Source organism: Acipenser ruthenus, chromosome 6 (assembly GCF_902713425.1).
Source record: "Acipenser ruthenus chromosome 6, fAciRut3.2 maternal haplotype, whole genome shotgun sequence".
Lineage (NCBI taxonomy): Eukaryota > Metazoa > Chordata > Actinopteri > Acipenseriformes > Acipenseridae > Acipenser > Acipenser ruthenus.
The window spans coordinates 50,591,554-50,612,718 of NC_081194.1; the positions used below are offsets into that span (position 1 = coordinate 50,591,554).

The 21,165-nt window shown below is 37.1% G+C and overlaps 1 protein-coding gene across 1 annotated transcript in view; it reads right to left on the reverse strand.

The window, feature by feature from the left end:
- LOC117411403 (actin-related protein 2-B) overlaps window positions 1-20,881 on the reverse strand; it is a 29,738-nt gene extending 8,857 nt beyond the window's left edge. The window contains exons 1-6 of the mRNA XM_034018876.3: window positions 20,726-20,881; window positions 12,425-12,535; window positions 9,669-9,884; window positions 6,416-6,488; window positions 5,650-5,786; window positions 4,745-4,894 (exon numbers count right to left, since the gene is read on the reverse strand). Of these exons, the coding sequence (XP_033874767.1) occupies window positions 4,745-4,894; window positions 5,650-5,786; window positions 6,416-6,488; window positions 9,669-9,884; window positions 12,425-12,535; window positions 20,726-20,773 (735 nt within the window). The 5' untranslated portion in view covers window positions 20,774-20,881. The remainder of the gene's footprint in view (window positions 1-4,744; window positions 4,895-5,649; window positions 5,787-6,415; window positions 6,489-9,668; window positions 9,885-12,424; window positions 12,536-20,725) is intronic.
- Between the last annotated feature and the right edge of the window lie 284 nt (window positions 20,882-21,165).

The window sequence follows — 21,165 nt, forward strand, 5'->3', positions numbered from 1 at the left end:
TATGTGGATGGGAGTGAAAATGTGCTCCAGATCTCGACCTTGTTATAACCCAGAATTCTGCACCTTCACTAAAATAATCGAGTACTCCTGCTCATGAACTTTGCTGTTTTGAACTTGTCATATCAGTGAAGCACAATGTTTTTAGAAGTATAACTGCTCCAGTAAAAATAAATAGTAAATCACCAAAACTCATACTTTTACAGTTTTTGTTTTATTTATTAGGCACAGCTGCATTGTAGTAACAACAATAGTGGCTGGTTGAATTTGTTTTTGGCGTTTGAAATGGATACATTTCTTACTTGTAAAAGAAAAACGAAGGAAGAAAATACAAGAGTCTACAGAAAGTGCAAAGCAACATAAAGTTATACAGAGTCCCTTTGGATAATTTTTATGCTGGCTTTAGTTAAAAAAAAAAAAAAAAAAAAAAAAAAGTTTATCATTGTTAGTTATTATAGTTTTATCTCAAAGTTATTGCTTTTTATATTGTAAACATTTTAAATGTTTAAAAGTTGCAAGCGATGCTCAGTTGCTGTTAAGGCGAATCACAGAATTTGAGTTTCTGATCAGTGCAAAGCTGACCCAAAAACTGCTGCAATACACTGTGTCCGTCCTTGTAATGCATTACAAATCACCTGATTGCGATCCTGTTAGGGCATCTGAACAAGCTGGCGATGTTTTGGCCATTTTAAAAGCTAAGAGAGATGATGAACGGTTTAATGAGTTACCTCGTCTGAATATGACATTCATGTTCGCGCACCAAGAACAAACGGCAGTGACATCGTGCCAACTCAGGATTAGATGCATCATTTAAAGAGTACTGGAGAATAAATGCCTTTCTTCCATTTATCGACCACCTAATATCTCAACTGCAAGTCTGCCTTTGACAGCCTCTGCCCCGCCTGAAAGCCCAGTACCTTTTACCTCAGTCTGTAAGGGATATTACACAGGAAACATTGGCTGACATTAAACAAGTGTACCGAAGACTTCTAGACAGCGTTGACTGCGAACTACAGCTGTGGCAGATAGCAGTCCAGAAAGGGCGAATCAATGCACACGATCTCACTGCTGTGAAAATCACGCACCAGCTATGCCCCAAAATGCATGCCATTCAGAAAGTTCTCTTAACAATGCCTGTGTCTACTGCTTCCGTTGAACGATAATTTAGCTGCCTTCGACGTCTTAAGACATATCTGCGGAGTACAATGTGCCAAGAAAGATTAACAGGGCTTGCACTATTGAACATACATCAGGACATGGAGGTGGATATCAAACGTGTTCTGCATGATTTTGATGCGACAGGACACAGACGAATTGCCCTTGTTTTTGATGACCAAGAGTAAAATGGTGCACTTACAACTATTTTTGAAGGGTTGTTGTGACATATTCCTTAAAGACTATAATCTGCAATAGTGGGCCTAATATTTCTCTAAAGCACGAAGACATCTTGATTACAATTAAATGGGCTTGTTTTTAACATTGATGTTCATTTGATTTTCCTTTCTGTTTGTTGATGCGCTTCAATTTTGCCATTTTTTTTTTTTTTTGGAGGGGTAGGTGGGGGAGGGGGTGGCACATGGTTTTGACTTTGCGTATGTTTTTGGTGGGCTGGCGGCGGGTATGAGTTCATATGATGTTTTGTTTCTGCCTCTGCGGGCTGCTGTAAATTGTCTCCGCTCTTTAGACACTAAAACAGGGGTTCTCAAACCCAGTCCTGGGTAACGTATACTACATTACACAATCACATATTCTATGATCACATATGGTATAAGGAGATCTGATTCTATAAGTTTTGTAGCACAGATCTCATAACCGTCTTCTAACTAGAATTTTGATTTTCAGAGTTATATTTTAGATATTTAAACATCAGAAATGCTGAATTTTACTTTTCATTCTGGAAAAGACTTTTAAATACTTTATGAATCTGAAGCTCATAAAATCTCATAACCGACATTCAAAGGCATTTTGTCAGAAATCATAGCACATCAATAAAGTTTTTTAAATGAGGTGAAAGGTCAAGTCTTCATGTCAGTGAACACCACAGACACAGGTAAAAACTGCTTTATCTTTTTTTAAACTTGTAAGTGCCACTTGGCACACTGTTGTAGCACATAACCAACACCCAAGGAAAAAACTGAAACCGAAATATTAAAGGAATACGGACATATTTAACAAAAGAATGACTTTGTTCTCACTGCTAATTTAGTTTGTACAAGAACAAAAATGGCTGACATGTTTGTTAAAATGGACAAGAAAGAGGAATTTCTCATAACTGACACCTATAATTTATCTCATAGCCAACAGAAACAGAAAATATGTTGGTTATGAGAATTTGGTGTTGGTGTTCAATTGTTTGATATTCAATGTTTTTGTTTGTTCGTTACGTTATTGAACCAAGTTAAATTTAGTAATAAGATCTGATCATTTGTATTATAGAATAGGGGTAATTCAAAAGGGCAGCATGATAGTATTGGGTAGATTACAATCTATTTTTGCCATTTTACAGGCCATGAAAACTAAAACTAGTAATGCAGAGAAGTGTAGAAGGTACAGAGAAAAAGAAGTACAGAGAAGAGAAAAACTGATACTTAGAAACATAGTGTATACTTAGCAAAAGAAAGAGAACAAAGTAAAAGGAAGTATGTGCCAGTGGGTGAAGTGTCAGATATAGAAACATCTGGAAAAAGGCATCTGCCAAAAAACAAAAGAAAGAGCAGCTAAAGAAATAGGCCACATTCACTCCACAGTCATCATCACCAGAGCCTGCATGACAGAATTATGGTAGTGTAGAAAGGCCATCAGTATCTAACAAAAGAAAGGTCTAAATCTGTAAAAGAAACAGAATTGCTAAAAGAAAAGATAAGACAGCTGGAAAGGGAGGTGTCAAAATACAAAAAAAGATTATACAGGATAAATGCAAAAAAAAAGAAACAAAAATTCCCCTGGCAAAGCTACGGAGAAACACATGAAAAATAGCAAAGTGGGCAAAAATGCGAGGAAGGCAATTTAAATCGTGCCCTTTTCAAGAAATACAAACTGCTATATTATGCAGCGGATTACTTTCAGAAAGATCACAGGTCTCTTACTAGTACCAACACTTCAAACATAAGTTGGTCATCAAATTTCTTTCCTGTGACTATGTGAGTTGGGTGTTGCCTGGCAAGAGAGATACTATCACCTTGCACAAAGTGTAAAAGAGAAAGCGATTTCTTTCTGCTCCTCTGAAAAGGTTGTTCCTGCAGTTCAAACATGAAAATTCCAGCGTCAAAATGTCACGTGCTCAGTTCACGCCAGTGTGTACAGCACGAGAATCTTCAAATGAAAGTGGATGCTCTCTTCTATAGAAAAATCATAAATATCAGTGATGCTGAAGAACTTGCAAATACTCTGGTTTGTTAATCTGGAACTAAGCAGTGCTGTTACAGAGAGTGTGAACAATGTCGGGACAAGAACATTGAAACAAATCCTAGCAATGAAGACCTCACAATGACAGTTCTGGTTACCCGGGTCACAATCCCGCATAGTTTGAAATCACGTACCTGGGTCGTACCGGGGTTAACCCGGGTCCCAGCGACCCACCTCAGGATATGGGTCGACACGCTTTGATCCGGGTTGAGCGAGACAAAATGCATTATGGCCTTTCTTAAGCCGACGAAATAACGAACAGCCATGCCTGCGTGAACCTTTCACTTCCGCAAGGAACGTATTTGTTTATTCTGTTTAGCCATATTTTTGTTGCTTGAGACACACGAGCCAGGTTGCAGCAGGGATGAAGAAACATGCTCTAATCAACATTTGGGCCGATGGTTCAATCCTGAGAGGCTTGGAAGGAAGCGTCCGTAACAAGCTGCTTCCGGGGCATTGAGACACGCATTGTGTACTTGCGTCTGTCAACCAGGTCAAACCTGCTTTATCAAAAGCAGTGTGAAATCGTGTACCCGACCCACATGACAGCGAGTCCTGACCCGGGTACAGCTTGCCAGTGTGAAAGGGGCTGAACAAAAGCGCATTTCCCCCAAATCCCCAAAATATACATAAGAAAAAAAGTTATGAGAGAAATTACCTTGTGATCTCAACAAAGATTTTTTATTATTATTATTTTTCGATGGCCTCACCGCCGTATATATGGGCTTTAAAGCAACATCAATTTAAATATAAAGTATTTCTTTTTCGTTGGACATTTTAAAAGAATTTATACCGGGGCTGCATTTTATCTTTTATTTAACCCAATAGCTACGAAAAGATAAAACCACATGCTTGTCATGAAAAGTTCTATTGTATAAAAAAATATTGCAAAATGCATGTTTTCCATATTTCCTGAAACAATTTATATGCGGAAAACCGCAGTTTATGTGCCATCTGATTCAGTATGCTACAAAAATACTTCTAGGAACAATACATTTCATACTTATTAATAGGGGGGCAGGGTCAATGCTAGTTTTGTTTAACCAGCTAAATGAATTTCATACAATAGTTAAACTAAAGATGCTGGCCACACGGGAAATCATGTTATGCAGTGGTTAGCAACAGCCACAATATGTGTGCTTTTCAAAATGTACTCTACTGAAATGAAGCTGCCCAGTTATATTTAGTCATAGACAAATGAGGTCAAGCTGCTTGGTTTCACCAGTTTAAAACAGCAATGCCAAAAAATTGCAAATGGAAACATGATGCCAAAATACCTGGTAAATTGTAAAAGTAGTGAATGGACTAATTAAGTTACAACTTAAGTATGTTCATCACTCACCGTGTAAGACTCTACAAGCACGGTGGTCTCCAAGGCTAGTTTCTGTTCCTGCTCAATGTTATAGCCGACGTAACACAGCTTTTCTTTCATCATGCGAACCGTCTCAAAATCAGCCGAGTGGTTGAAGGCGTATCCTCTCAGCAAAAGCAACTATAAAAAATGAAGATAAGCAAAAGGTACATTAACTTTCACATAGTTTTTTTTTCACATGTCAGTGACACATGTCCATAAATGCAAAATTTGAGCCATCAATAACATGAAAATGCACACTTACTGCACACAGAAGGACAGATGCCTCCACATATCCCCAGTTTCTGATACTCTTCCTAAGCAAGTTTAATTACAATTTGGCTGGTTCGCTAGATATATGTAAAAGTATAAAGTGACACATTATTTTAATATGCTATAAGTCCAGCATATACAAGGGATTTTTTTCCTGCAAGTTCTTCAACTGAAAACATTTAAAAAAATTTAACAAGTTTGAAGTTACTCAAAAATGTTTTCTGCTTAATCAATAGGTAAAAGTAACACTACTGCAACCTGCTTGATGGCTGGGTCTATATTAAAAAATAAGCAGTGTTCTGTTCTCCCAACACCACAACAGTATTATCTAAAAGTCCACACTTCACAACTTACACATGTTGAAGGCATTATTGGCTTGTTGCATTAACAGTGTACATTTTTTAACAGACAATTTACTTGCGTCTCAAATTCAGTCATGCTTGTTGTGTTTCTATACTAGTGCTACTAGGATCAATTTTCCACAGTATTCATCATATGACAGATGCCCAAGACTGACAAAACCTTTCTTATTATGAACATTGAACAGAACACTGACAATGCCACTGTGTGACTAATTCAGAGGGTAATGAACACACATACATACACAAGAGGGTTTGGTTTACCTTGATGAGGTAGCGGGTTATGTCCCTTCCAGCAATGTCTAGTCTCCTAGTCAGGTGAGGCAGTGAGAACCCCTCATAGACAGGGCAGATGTGGGTTACACCATCTCCAGAGTCGACAACCACTCCTGTCAGCAAGCCTAAAGAATTGAGACAAATCAATGTGAAAGCATTGAGAAAAGCCTAGCTATTGCATTGAATTGCATATTGACGTTCTTAAGGAGGCTGTGTGGTCCAGTGGTAAAGAAAAGGGCTTGTAAACAGGAGGTCCCCGGTTCAAATCCCACCTCAGCCACTGACTCATTGTGTGACCCTGAGCAAGTCACTTAATCTCCTTGTGCTCCGTCTTTCGGGTGAGACGTAATTGTAAGTGACTCTGCAGCTGATGCATAGTTCACACACCCGACTCTCTGTAAGTCGCCTTGGATAAAGGCGTCTGCTAAATAAACACATAATAATAATAATAATAATAATAATAATAATAATAATAATAATAATAATAATAATAATAATAATAATAATAATAATAGAGAATAATTCATTAACATGGAGGCCCACTAACTCTTTAGCTAAGAAATAGATGGGCAATAATATAAAATCTGAAAAGGTATACAATAAAGTTAACCGAAGTCACTTCTTCTCCAAACTTAACACAGAAAGTAGGGTGACAGGTCAGAGGGATGCTAAAGCACTGTTTTCACAGAATTATATGGCTGATGTAGTAGCATCTAACACTATTTTTTTTTCTCGAATTTTGTGATTAACTTACCTTGAGCATATAGCGTAAGTACAGCCTGAATAGCTATATAGACCCCAGAAAACTGGTATGTTTCAAACATTACCTGAAAAGGAAAAATGGAAAAATGATTTTAGTAAATCCTGTTGGAAGCAACGGTCAATGACAGGCCCGAAATACAGAAATAACCTGTTTAGATATTTTTTTTAAATTTAAGAACCATGTTCACCCTGTTAGAAATCTAACCGATTCCCTTGCACAATGCCTGAGAATATATACAGTCAAACTCCGATATAATGATACATTCGGACCAGAACATTTTTTACTTTATAAGCAAGGTATGTTATATCCAACAACGCCTTTATTGCATGCATATTTTTAGAAACAGCAACACATATAATGCATATTTGATGACTTTAGAACAACATTTTGTAGAAGTTAAAAATAACAAATTATTATCGAATGTATTCTTTTCAATTAACTGTGTTTGCTCGAGTAAGTTGAGAAATTTAACCGCAAAACACAATCCTGAAGTTGGGGGGGTAGACTAATACACGAGTTTAAAAAAAAAAAAAAAAAAAACCCTATCAGCAAACCTTTAATGTCTGCAAAAGTCATGGCTGGTGTGTGGTTACTACAATCCCCGTCTGTACCTAGCAGGGTTTAGGACTCAGGGGAGCCCTGTGCAGGCATGCATTCAGTGCACAAGGCAAGTTCACATACAGTACTTAGCAACGCACCTGCAGGTCCGCTGGGAGGGACTGCCTCACTTTGAGGCTTGCTTACTGCCGTTTGATTGTTATTTTTCTTTATCAATAGTTTGTATTAGCGCTTGAAAAGTTAAGATCAGGTTTGGTTAAGATCAGGTTAACTTAGTTCAGAGAGAACGGACTTGTTCTGTTTCACTGAACATGCTTTTATGGTTCACTGCACTGCCGCTGTGTACCTGCATTGCCGAGCCTCTTTCCCTTGTGGATTACAAACTAATGAAGAACGAATATTTAATTTGGACGCTAAAACTCAGAAGATCTCATTGCTACACTTCTCTCAAATGGGTGAGAAACACAGTTGAATCGTTTTTTCTTGCTGGACTGCTAACTTGGATATTATTTTTTAAAAGTGCATATTTTTTTGTTGCTGAGCTTGTAGCCCACATCTTGTATTTTTTTGTTTTTGTTGTACTGGATGATTGCTTTAAACAAACGGAACACTGCAATCTTACGGTCAATTAATTCATGGGGGATGAAGTTTAAATGTACGCTCTCCAGTTAATATTATTCATTCTAAATTAATTGTTTGTTGTGGTTGTTGCATTGAATTGTGCGTGCTTGCCTGTGCAACTGCTGCGTTTGTTTTTTAGTTTTGTTTTTTTGCAAGCTTGATTTCATGTCCTTATTGGAGTGCAAATAGTTTCATGGATTTGCCTATACTTTGCACCATCCATTCTCCCCTCTAGCCTGACAAGCTTCCCAGTCCCTGCTGAAGAGAAGCATCCCCATAACATGATGCTGCCACCACCATGCTTGACAGTTGGAATGGTGTTGACTGGGTGATGTGCAGTGTTGGGCTTGTGCCAGACGTAACGCTTGGAATTTAGACCGAAAAGTTCAATATTTGTCTCGTCTGACCACAAAACCTTTTTCCACATGTCATCTACATGCTTTTTCGCAAACTCCATACGTGCTTTAAGACGAGGCTTTTTGAGTAATGGCTTCTTTCTTGCCACCCGTCCATACAGGCCAGCTTTGTGTAGGGACCAGCTTATTGTTGATGTGTGAACACTGACTTCCATCTCAGACACATAACTTTGCAGATCTCTCAAGGGCATTGTTGGCTTCAGAGTGACATCCTGAACCAGTTTCCTGCTTGCCCAGCTGCTCAGTTTAGGAGGGCGACCTGATCTCGGTAGTGTCTGGGTGGTATGATGCATCTTCCACTTCTTAATGATGGACTTCACTGTGCTGAGAGGGATAGTCAGCGCCTTTGAAATGTTCTTGTACCCTTCTCGTGCTCTGTGCCTCTCTACCACTTTATCCCTGACTTTTTTCGAAAGCTCCTTGGTCTTCATGGTTGCTTTGTAGGATCACCATGTGAGTTGCAGCTTGAAAGTCTTTATATACCTGAGGGAAATTATCTGCAAGTTAAACCACTTTGAGTACACACAGGCTGAAACCATTTCCTTTTGAAACCATACCCTTTAAGCTTTCTGCAGACCCATTTGGTAGTTAATCTGTTAATCTGTCAATCAGAACATGATTGACAGACTCACTAGTTTTAAGATTGTAGGTTTCAGTATTTATGGTTTATTATGTAACTTTCCACCAAATATAACATGTATGGAAGGGTTCTTCTTGACAGAGTGGTTTGATTGTATGTAATAAAATGCCTATAATACGTATCGGGAATCCGACAGTTGTACGTAATATTCGAGGAGTACGCAACAGCAGAGTAAGTATTAAAGGATGTGTGTTGATAGTAAATAGCTTGTTTGGGTCCTGGTTCCATGGCTTAGGTACGTTATATACTGGGTGTATGTTATATCCCAGGTACTTTATAGGCGAGTTCCACTATATATATTTTTCATCCATTTTGAAACAAGATTTTAAAATCTGACACTGAAAAATAAAATATTTACTGTTTTGACCTACAGAAAATAATACCCTATAAACTTATTTAGAATTACCCTGATTCTTCTCTTTTTATATATATGTCCACAATTTCTGTGGACTACAGTTCTATTCTAATAATCCAACTATAATAGTCATTTTATTGTGAAATGGATTGATGAATCCCCTAAAGCTCCACCCCCATCCCAAGGAATCTCCTGGGTGAATACTTTTCTCCTCTGTGTTTATTAGGTCTTTTAAAAGGAATGCAGTCAGGTCATCATGTCCATACTAATCTGGCCATATATAACTGTCAATGTCTATCCTGGTAAACTTCTACACATGTTTTCTATGAATTACTGGGTTTTAAAGGCAATAGCAGAGTTAGAGAGGCTGTATTTAAAACAGTTTGCTCTGAAAAATGTCACTGCGTTAAGGATAACAAACGTACCATATGGACAAAATATGAAAATCTTTAAGATAGTGATGAATGCTACTATCTACAAATTGTTTGCATATTACTATCAGGTACTTCCTGTGTCATCCTGTCCCCGTCCCCGTCCCCCGTCCCCCCCGTCCCCGAGATGAACTATTGCAGAAAAGTAAAACAGCTCATTCAAACTGGAATGAAGGATTTTCAAAAAATCTTTTCTTAATGAAACATCAGCCAATCATGTTACCTCTATGATCTTCTCCCTGTTCTTCATGGGGTTCATTGGGGGCTCTGTCAAAAGGATCTTGCAGTTCCTGGAGTCGATGTTGAGTTTCTCGGGACCGAACGTGTAGTCCCACAAGTGCTTCATGTCGTCCCAGTTCCTGACTATCCCATTCTCCATGGGGTAGTTCACTTCCAGCATGGAGCGTAGCTCACTTGCCTCATCTCCCACCATAAGATCCTAGGAAGCCATAGAGAACTAGTCAATATCCAAACACAGCACAGTGGGTTAGACCAATACTACTCTCCGTAAGTTTTAATAACCAGTTCAATATATTGAAGGGAAAGTGGGTTAAAAAAAAAAAAAAACATGCTCCAGATGTCCTTCATTTTTTACTACCAAAATTTACAAGTAAAAAATACATTTAACACTGTTCTAAGCACTGTCTTGCACTGCCACACAAGCAAGATGATATAGTACCTACTACAGTATTTTGACATGCCAAAAAAGTCATCCCGTTTTTAAATTAGTGATATCTGAATTTTATTTTTAAAAATGTGCTTGTTTGTTTTTGTTTATTTTATTTCTTTTATTTAAATGTAATACTCTAATGGGCAACTTAAATGTTAAAGTTGTGTGTGCGCCCATCAATTATACGGTAAATAAATAAATATTACTAATAAAAGTAGAAAACCCTTGCAATGCTTTATTCAACACAGCCTATAGGTTTCTACATGAGGTTGTACTGGACAAATTACAATTGTCCTGACAGTAAGGAAGTCCAAAATGAGACAGATAGATAGATAGATAGATAGATAGATAGATAGATAGATAGATAGATAGATAGATAGATAGATAGGAGATTTTTTTTTTAGCCAAGGCTGTCGGGATATTGTCTTATTTCCAGCCTATCCCGCATCCCACTGGAAATGAGTTCTCCAAATAGATAAATGCAATTAAAGAAACAAGAAGCAAATTGATTAAACCTGATATGCCTGGTCTCTAATGCCTCACAGGAGCAGAATCAGAAACTGGCATGCAGATACACTATCCATGCATTCCATTTAAGAATGTCAGAACAAATTCCATACAATTACATTTCAAAAGATGCATTTTCTGTTATAAGGCACTAAAGCACACAGTACAGTAGGTGAAACATAGCCTACTCCATTGCTAAAGAATAAGAAATCCACGTTAGTTGACACTGGTGCTGTGTGGACCTTTTTTGCATAACACCACCATGGTTTTCCCTTTAAAATAACACTGCACCCACTATTAACAGTAATTTGCAAATAAAAGGATAATTTCCATTTACTTTAAAAGTTTATATTTGCGTACAAATTCTATAATCCCATTGTAAACCACTCTGTTATAATCAGACAACTCAATTTTGAATATTGGTATCTACTTAACCCTTTAATTTCCCCAAATCTCTTGAAAAGTTTTTGATTTGTAGCCAACATAACCCAGAATGTACATTAAATGGTAATATCCAGGATTCAAGGGGTTAACTTTCATGCCCTATAAAATAACTACAGCAGGCCACTTCATTTTCATATTAAATTATAATAAAACTCTTCTGAGCTTTAAAATAAGGAACTACTGCAAGTTTAACCAGGATACAAATAAACCATTTGATGTTCTCATTCTATTTCCTTCCTGTAGTGTCATATTACTACATTTACAAAAATCTCTCACAGACAAACCCTAAAAGTTATAAATCTGCAGTTTTAATATTCAAAATGATAAGTCAGCAGCAACAGTAGCAGTACTTTACTTGCAGATCACATCTAAAATACACTTTGCTGACCAGATGTAATATAGACCAGCCAAGCTAACAAAAACAAAATAAAGTTAGAAAGAATTCTTTCACCAAGGCAAAGTATGCAAAACCATAAGGGATGGATAAATAAGAAAAGAAAACACACAAAAACAACACAGAATTTAAGAAAAGAACAAGCAGAGCAAATCTTTCTTCTGGCCAAGCAAACAAGGGGGGATTGAGCACAGCACACACGCAACCTCACTTACCATCTTTTTGTTATTCTACCTCAACAGGTCAAGAAAGAAAAAGAAAGAGAATGCAAAAGCAGGTGGTCAGAAAAGAAGCTTGAGTGAAGAGGTCACTCCGAAAAGAAGCACTAGAAAGGTATAAACTCAACTCAAACCCTTTCTTCTAAACCTGTCTCAACAGAACAGGCTCTGTTTAAAGCAGCACACTGTAGAAATCATTCACCTCAGATGCCAGAATAGAAGTATAACAAAAAGTTGTAGATTTTATTTCTTGTTTAATCACCTGGCTTCTGCTTAATTAATAACGGTGAATGAATTAGATAGATATACTCCACATTCTTTATACTTTTTTAATGGATCATCCCTGGTTTCTAGTGGTTGGGTTGGGACATTTGCTCCCAGCGTTACCTCAGACTGCTTGCTTACTAAATATCTTGCTACATCCCAAAGGGATAACCATTACCTATTCACAAACAGGCAAAAGACTGTAAAGCAAGACACTAACTATTCAGGGATGCCACCGGCTCATTAAAAACCTACGCTCAAACAGCAGACACTTACCTATTCAGGCATACCAAGATATTTAGTAAGTAAGCAGTACAACGTACAGTTCAATGGCAACAAATGTTCCACCCCCATGCACCACAAACTAGTTGGGGTGGTCAATATTTACCGTACTGCTGCAAAGGTAATTTGGCCACATGACTAAAAATATTGGAGTCCTGTATCCTATTTTAATAAAAAGCCAAACAAAAAAAAACTTGTACCTTGATTTCGATGTTTCCCACTTTGGCAGTAGACCTGATGATCGGCCTGCCCACTAGCGCTGGAAAGATGTGCTCTGGAAAATTGGAGCCAGCATAACCGCACTTCACAAACTAGCCAAAAAAGAAAGGGAACAGATTAGTTACACCTGCAGCATAGAGTACACATGAAAGTTACAGCATTAGAAGACCCAAGTCTGTTCCACAGATAAGATGCTCAATTTATAAACCAATCTTCAAATCAGAATGGTTTCCTTAAAAATATATATATATATATATATATATATATATATATATATATATATATATATATATAGAGTACATTAAGAGCCTGGGGACTGGAAGAGTAGCTTGCTGTGCAGGGTGAATATCAGTTCTGGAATCAATTAAAGTACATATCACACACAGAAAATCATTTTTTGGCTTTGGGGTCGTACTTGGTTTACTTTCACAATGAGCAAGAAATTAAATCTCCATGATCAACTTTAGAGCACTGAGAGATGTAAAACTATCAATAATTCTGGAAAATACTGACAACGGACCGATGATGCACGAAGTTGGCGTGACGTCACTAGGGGCACACAAACCAGGAACAGCTGAGAGATATACATGTCTTCAGACTGTGAAAGCGATCACTACGAATTTCTCAGATGTTTTGGAGTAGTCTGTATTACAGTAAGGACAGCGGGAGCGTGGTGTGTAATGAAAGAAATTGTGGGGAGGAAGAATAAGTGGTTTGAGGCCCGATTCCGAACTGTTTTGAACCTCCAGCAGGAGAAAATAACCACACTGGCATGAGGAATGGGAGTGACATGCCCCCTTGTCTGCAGGTCGGCAATTCTGAATGTTATTCTTGTATACACTTAACCCCGGCTGGCTTATGGCAATAATAAAAAAAAATTGTATTTCTATATTTGGTTTGTTTTACCATTTATATCGTGCAAATAGAGTTTACCGTTTCCCATCCACTTCAATAATAAAGCATTGTTTATATTACAGGGCCGAGATGACTTGCATGGTCAGGTATAGCTCTTCAACTTCATTCATGAAATACACACTTATGCGTTCCCCGATTTAGTGAAATTAAATAGGCCTAACCTCCTTGTGAACTGCACGTAATTATTATTATTTCTTGGCAGACACCCTTACCCAATAATGTTTACCTTTGTTGATCAAATTGAAAATCGAAAGCTTACCTAAAAAAGCTGGATGAGTGGATTCATTCTTTTGATTTCTGCATCAGAATTCTTGAGCACGCAATGTGTTTGTACTGGTTTATAGTACTCTGATGTTACTGTATTTATTAAGTCAGCAATGTGAAAGCCGTGCTCATGTTTATTTTCTTTGGGTAGTTTTGGGCCACAGAGTTTATTTGACAACAGTATATTGTATAATAAACAATAATAATAATAATAATAATAATAATAATATCTGACGTCTGAAAAAACAAATACAACACTTGCAGAGAACTGATAATGCCTAGTAGTATTGAGCACTAGTGCACAGGGTAAGAAAAAAAAAATCTATGGCAATCATTTTTATATCTGTATGAAGTGTCTTACAGATGCAGCTATTTAAAAATGTATTTTTTGTCTTTGTAAAGGTCTGCGTGTGTTTGTGAACTTGTGTACCAGTGTCTTACAAAAGAGAAAAAGTAAAATTTGTACCTGCCAGAAACCAACAAACAAAAGCTTTAGTCTCTGTGTTCCGTGTTGTATGAAGTGATCATTGCATTGTGCACTGACAAACTCGTTGATTTTACTTTCACGGAATACAGTATTTTTTTTTTCATGCAATGCATTCCCTTGCGCCTATCTGAGGTGAAATGTATTTTTGACACTGTTTAACCATCGCGAAATAGGCCTGTATGTATTATCGTTTTGTTTATGCCATAGACATATGCATGCATGTTTATAGTTTGTGTTTTCCCCTTGTGACGTCACAGATGTCAAGATTTGAAATCAGGGCTTTTTGGTGGAAGCTCTCAAAACAAGCTTTATATTGTAAATTTCTTAAAGAGCAAAAGTATAAATGACATATATATTTTTAGAACACTATTATAGTGTACTTTAATAAAATATAATCAGATTGTAATGTGCAATTGGTGACATATGGACTTTAAGTTACGTATTTATCAAGGTAAGCATAACATCGAAAGGCAATATTGCCGCACTAAAAGCAATGCTGGTGTACAATTCCCAGCTGTAACTAAACCCTGAGCTGAGCTAATGGAGGGTTTGACCGAGACAATATTGTATAACTATATAGGAAAATACTACATGAAAGAAAAGAAATCCCTTTTAAATCAATATTTTGGAAACAGCAAGAAATATTTGAAATTCAAATATCCAAAACAAAAAACAACTAACTTAAAAATCGATTTGGTTTATTTTTGCAATAATGTTGACTTCTACAAGTAATCTATGTGTTTCAGTTGCAGCACATAATAGGCTTCAAGAAAGAATGCAAGAAGCCAGTCACAACAGGCCTGCCTACAGCAAATCAAAACAGACAGACCCGTCTGCAAGCATTAAGTGTTCACACTTGGGGTGGGGCAGAGGCATAGGAAGATAAGAATTCTTACCCAAGGGTCATAAAGTAAACAGGAGAGTCTAAATTGGAATTTAAGTGTTCCAGGCAACAGTCCTTTTTTATGCACAGTTTCTTACGGTATCTATTACATAAGCTGGAATTTTTGAAAACACGTTATCCAAGGGATAAAATGCTAGAAAAATCTACTATGGCAGTGTGATAAAGTCAGTTTGCTTGAAAAAATTAAAAGCAGACCGGGCATTAACTGCGCCTGCTACTGTGGTACCTGTACGACTGTTCTTTATGTTAAGCAGTTTTGTGTTCTCTTCTTTTTTTTCTTTTTTTTTTTACAAGGGGTTAATTAAGTACTGTAACAGCCAAAACAGTGTATTCCAGACTTGTTAGAAAGTCTGCAACAAAAACAAATTAGCTTTGGACTGTTACTGTCGATTCGTTGTAGATACTACTATTAAGACACCCAGGTATTGCAACGTCCCTAAACAATATGTTAAAATTAATGAGTTCTGTATCGTATAAAAATGAGTTGATTTTGCCAGTGCATGCTCGTCTATTAACTAATTTTAAATTTAAAGCATTTTTGTTTCAAATTTATTGTTAAAGTTTTCACATGTGGCAATACTGTCCTACAATTATTTAAAAAAAATTAAATGAAATTAATGAAATTAAAAGCAGAAACACAAAACTGTGGCATTTTTCTTTGTGAACGTGCCAAGTGAAAAATGGCAATTAAAAAAAACGTCAAAATCTACCAAGGTAGCAAATCCGCCGAATTTAATACCAGCCAAAATTTCCCGTTATATGGTAATTCAAATTTAAAAGAAAAGTATTATACAGTGCTGCTTGCATCAATTAAAAAAGCAAAAAAAATAAAAATTAGCTAAACAGTGCACTATCTAATATCCAGTAAACAAAACATCATAGTGTTGCATTCAGTACAATTGCATTACACTTCCAGCTGTACAAATACTAGTGGTGCAATCGGCACGCTGATTTCATATTCGATTATCGTATAGGTATTTATCAACGATAATCGATGCATTGACATTTTACTTTTTCAAAATAATGAACAAACATTAGTTGTTTTTTTTTTTATAACAGAAGATCCAATAACTAAAAACACAGTTGTGCATAATAGTCAAACAAAAAGGCACAATTTATATTCAAATTAAAACACTTTCGATTATAAATAAATACAAAGGACTTGAGTTTTTAACAACTGAAAATAATGTGCGTGCATCTGCATTATGTCCCTTTAACATTGTAATAATAATAGAAAATACCATATTTTAACAGAAGTAATTTCTGTGTGAACTACGGTTGTTCTTTACTGTTAACATTTTATGTCCAAAAGCAAAGTAAAACATTTGAAATAATCTCACAAATCCTGCCTAATTTAACTATCGTACTAAATTCAGTTTATTTTCATATAATATTGCCATATAATCCAATCAATATGCTTTGAAACAAAAGAAGGTAAAATCGGTAGATTTAAAACAACAAAAAAAACCCTATTGCCTGAATGCGAATGTAGAGGCCTAAAGCGTGTATCCTAGCAACACGCTAATCTACCGTACTAGCATTAAAAGAAGCGCACTCACACACTCAAGGTTTAAATGTTAACTGGCAACAGGAGACCGCAAACCAGGTTCTAATTTGCTGGTTCACCAATATGTAATCGAAGCTCCCAAAATTTAAGGACAGATGATCAGTAATCGATGCAGAGATTAATTGTTGCACCTCTAACAAATACATTCATTCTGTTTTGTTAATCAGAACCATAACCATACACATACTTTACAAGTGTACCACTGTGTTGCACTGACATGTAGAACAAGTAACAGTATGTATTAAAGTCATTCAAGCAAAATGTTTTCCACATCAGGCCATAAACACTTTCCTCCTCCATCAGCTCGTTTTTCTTTCATTCTTTTTGAATGTAAAAAATATGTTTTAAAATGTACCCGGAAATTCATTTTTCTTTAGAAATGTCTCCATAAGTGTAATTTAGTGATCTCATACCTAAAAACTGTAAAAGTATCAGTGATAGCCACAACACTCACAAAGTATGATCAGAAAGAATGTGGTAAGTACCATTTCAGGTTTTCATTTTAAACCAAATTGTTTGACGGGTGGGTAATGTGAAGAAGTTCGCCATCAGATAGATCTGTGAACTCGAAACATCTTCTGTAAAAAATATATCTTTCGGGTCGGTAAGCATTCTTGGTTATGTAAAGCAATTTAGTCTGCTGTCCAGTAATTCTGCGCTTTAAAATCATGGTATACAGTATATGGTAATCTAAACCGAAACCTAAAATACTGAAATACTGCACCTCATATTAAAAGGTATCTCTATTGGCCTGGTGCATGAAATCTGACTTGCCATGTATAATCCCCAGAAATTAGATGGGCTCAGTTATGGCAAGTATGTTCTGAATTACGTTTTCTTTATTTGATTTCATGAAGCAAAAATTATTATTAACCACTAATTGATTGTTTAATAAAAGCAACATTCTAAAAGTTATATTCTAGTTGTGTGTTTTGTGGAACGGTGAGGGGGCAAGAAGATTTTTAAGAAGGACAAGTAAATGTTTCTAGCATTTTGTCCCATGGACAAGATATTTATCAAAAATTGCACACCCCTGCCAATAGCTCTTTGCTATGGATCCCAGGGGCGAGTTCAGTCTGAATGTTCACAAATCAATGGCTCGGCAGGGTGGGAATAAGGAAATTCATAGAGTCTGACAGCTACTATGTTAACAGTGAAAAAGTACGGTTTTCATATTCCGAAGATTGGTAACTTTAACCATTTTTTCTTTCTCCACGTACAAGAGTCTGAAAGCTCGCGTTTAACATACAAAATGACTAAGGGTATTGAGACTAACAAATTCAAACTTTTAAATAGAACAGTGGTTTTGTGTTTCTACCTAGCAACATAACCTGAATGCCGTAGATCCTGAAAAAATAATTGGGTTGTTGACAGTTAAGTTCGTGTGAGCCATACTAACCGTGGCTGTAGTAATCCCATTGTGGCACTGGTACAATAGTTTAATATTAGACAACCCGGCTCATATGTCGCACCAGTGTATTAGTCGCTCCCTCCCTTTAAGGGCCCTGCAAAAATGCCTACAAATTCGACTTTTTTTATGGTAGTATATTGTTGCACTCATTTAAGTACATTTGTGTGTGTGACTGAGGGTTTGTGAATTAAAGGGATATGTATGCGCGTATATAGTTTTGGTTTGAGGTTTAAAGGTATGCATTTTTGTGTGTATGTGCTAGACTTCCACAATTCAGTTTTCATTAACTTATGTGGCTCTCTAAAAATCTACCCGGAGTGTTTTTCTAGCAACAGAACAAACGTAGTGAGGGAAAAAAATATAAACTATTTGTCCAACAGGTAAAGAATGACAGTAACCCTTATTGTCCCTCAGACAAATGTTGTTGTCCTGGGTGTCGGGCAATATGAATTCCACACCCCTGCATAAGACTCCCTCAGAAAATCTGTTAGAGATCTCTCAATGCAAACACCACAGTGAATCCAATGGTCTTAGAACTGGTCATTCAGATTCCAAATTGAAAGGGGCAGAGAGAGAAAGAACACTTAACAATTTCTACATAGCTTTGTGGTTTCAAAGCTGATCTCACTTCCTTCTGAGTCACACATCTGAGCATTGCAAACTAGCACTTTTTTGCTGCATGCATTTAACGAACATCCTTTGCAGTTTTCCTCTCCGCTCTCTAAACAGCCCTAGCTGGTCGAATCTGAATAGTTGATAAAAGTGCTGTAAAATGTATTTGCTATTGCAAATGTGTATGTTCTGTACACAAAATATCTGATATCTGACTTTTAAATCCAAAGCCATATCTTCATAACAAGCTGCCAACCATTATGTTTTGATCAATCCCCCAGCTACTATATTTTTACCCTTGATTTGAAGCATGAACAGCTGTGCGTGTGTTTGAATACAGAAACCTTTGTTTTAATAGAAGTTAGCACTTAAACTTGAGTCAGTCAGTTTAATCACTGATAAAACACGCCATTACAAGATTTCCTATGGTATACTATTGACATTACGGTTTTCCAAGGGTTTCTCATGGACCTCAATCACAATATTTTTTTCATGCAAATCCCAATGTCAACTCATCGGATAATAATGAAAGTTTTCTCCCAGTTTTGTCTGCTTTATTTACCACTGTAGCCCAAATACCATCACCTTGTTAAACGATGGCTGCTTTTACAAATACTGTAGATCTGTGCCACATAAAAATGAACCACAGGGACAAGCTGTCCTACTTTTATGGAATTGGTACACACTTGACTCAGCTATATTTAGACAGATGCAGGTGTCAAAGACATCTGGTTGTTAGTACTTTTTTCTATTGTGACACATTTTGCACAGTTCACTATCACATTGGGACCTGTTAGTGTTCACCACTACACTACTGTAGGTCATGCTTTCTTTGATTCAGAATTATGGTTGTCCTAAATATACTCAGCGTTTGCATTATTTCCCCTAAGAGGAGAATCAAGTGTTTCTATGGGTTTTGAAAATGGTTTGTGCAGACTACTCTTACTTCTTTTTTTAAGGCGGGATCTGGGTACCAGAATACTAATATCTGAAATATTTTATGCTTGTTCATTTTAAGTATTAATCGTGATTTTTTTTTAAGTTTGTACATCCAGATTCACAAAGGGAGATAGATAATGGGGACATCACAATGAACATAGCTGCATGCTAATTCATATTACAGGGGCTATAAGAGGACTTTGCTGTGGGTGGTGTCAACTGAGCAAGCATGTTTTGCAAAACATAGTTTTCTGGATTACACTTAACCACTGAAGACGTATACATTCCTGATCGTGCAGGACAAAAGAAAAGTTAAGTTGCATTCATAACATACACAACGTGTGCGGAATTCTGTTGTCAAAACTAAACGGTGGCACCATGCAAGCGCCCAGTCCCTTATAACTTTGAAAACAACATTTAATCAAGGGATGTTGACATGACTTGAATTTAAATGTAAACGCGCTATTGCAAAAGTGTCCCATGTGGGCCACGTCCCGTCGTACCTGTACCACAGGCAGCGGTGTACCAGTTACTGTCAATAAGGAAATCAGCATCAAATATGTCCTGTGACAGATACTGCTTCAAAATGAAAAACTAAACTTGGCAAAGATATGGCGAGAAGCGAATTAGCTACCGTATGATCTAATCCTCAACAAGGTTAAATGTAATTTCATTTTCTTTGTTTTGTAATGTGATCGGTGAGGATAGTGATACATGATGGAGGATCATGCAACTGAAATTAGTGGTGTGATGGCATACGATATAACGTATGTAGCCTCGTTTTTGTTTTTTTGTTTTTTAACATCATACAACCTACAGACCGTTGCCTGCTGGCTCCGGTACATCATGATGACTACATTGTACAGTAATGGCAATGCACAATGCCAGCAAAACAGCTTGCCCAGAACGTATCTGATACAGTAGCAGTGCGCAGTTGGGATGGGAGAAACCTATACAAGGTCTCCATCGCCATTATGTATTTTGCATTTTAATTAACACAAGACATATAATGACCCTTTCACGAAAAATATAACAGGCAACTGACACATTCCTTTGCCTACCCACCCAGTGAGCTCGCCTCTTTACTTCCTGTTCCAATCGGTTCTGTTTCCTTCGTTCAAAACAAACCCATGGAAATAGTGCAAAGATAAAATGATAACAAGAATGCCGGTTTAAAACCTACCCCGGTTCCATTGTCACAAACCACCACTTTCCTGCCCTGGCTGTCCATTTTTCAGAATCCAAGAACCTGCAGAGCGCTCCTGCTCAACTTTCTTCAGCAAGCCGGAAATCACCACCCCGGCTCCCGGAAACAGTTTCTTCCGGTATGTCTGAAACGTGACACAGTCGTCGACAAACACGCCTACCACGATCTTCAAAAAGCCAATCGGGTTTGAGATCTTTCCAAATGGTTCATTTTGATTGGAGACAATATTATTTGACAATGCGTGCCCACCAATCAAACGTTAATATTCAATCGCCGTGAAGCGCAAGGAGTCTGAGCCTGCGAGGGAGAAAAAAGGGTGTGTGATTTGTAAAGTAGTATCGTAAACAGAGCAGCTGTCATGTGGAAGTGCTGTCAGAAAAGAGTATGCAATGTAAACTGAAGATATGTATAACATT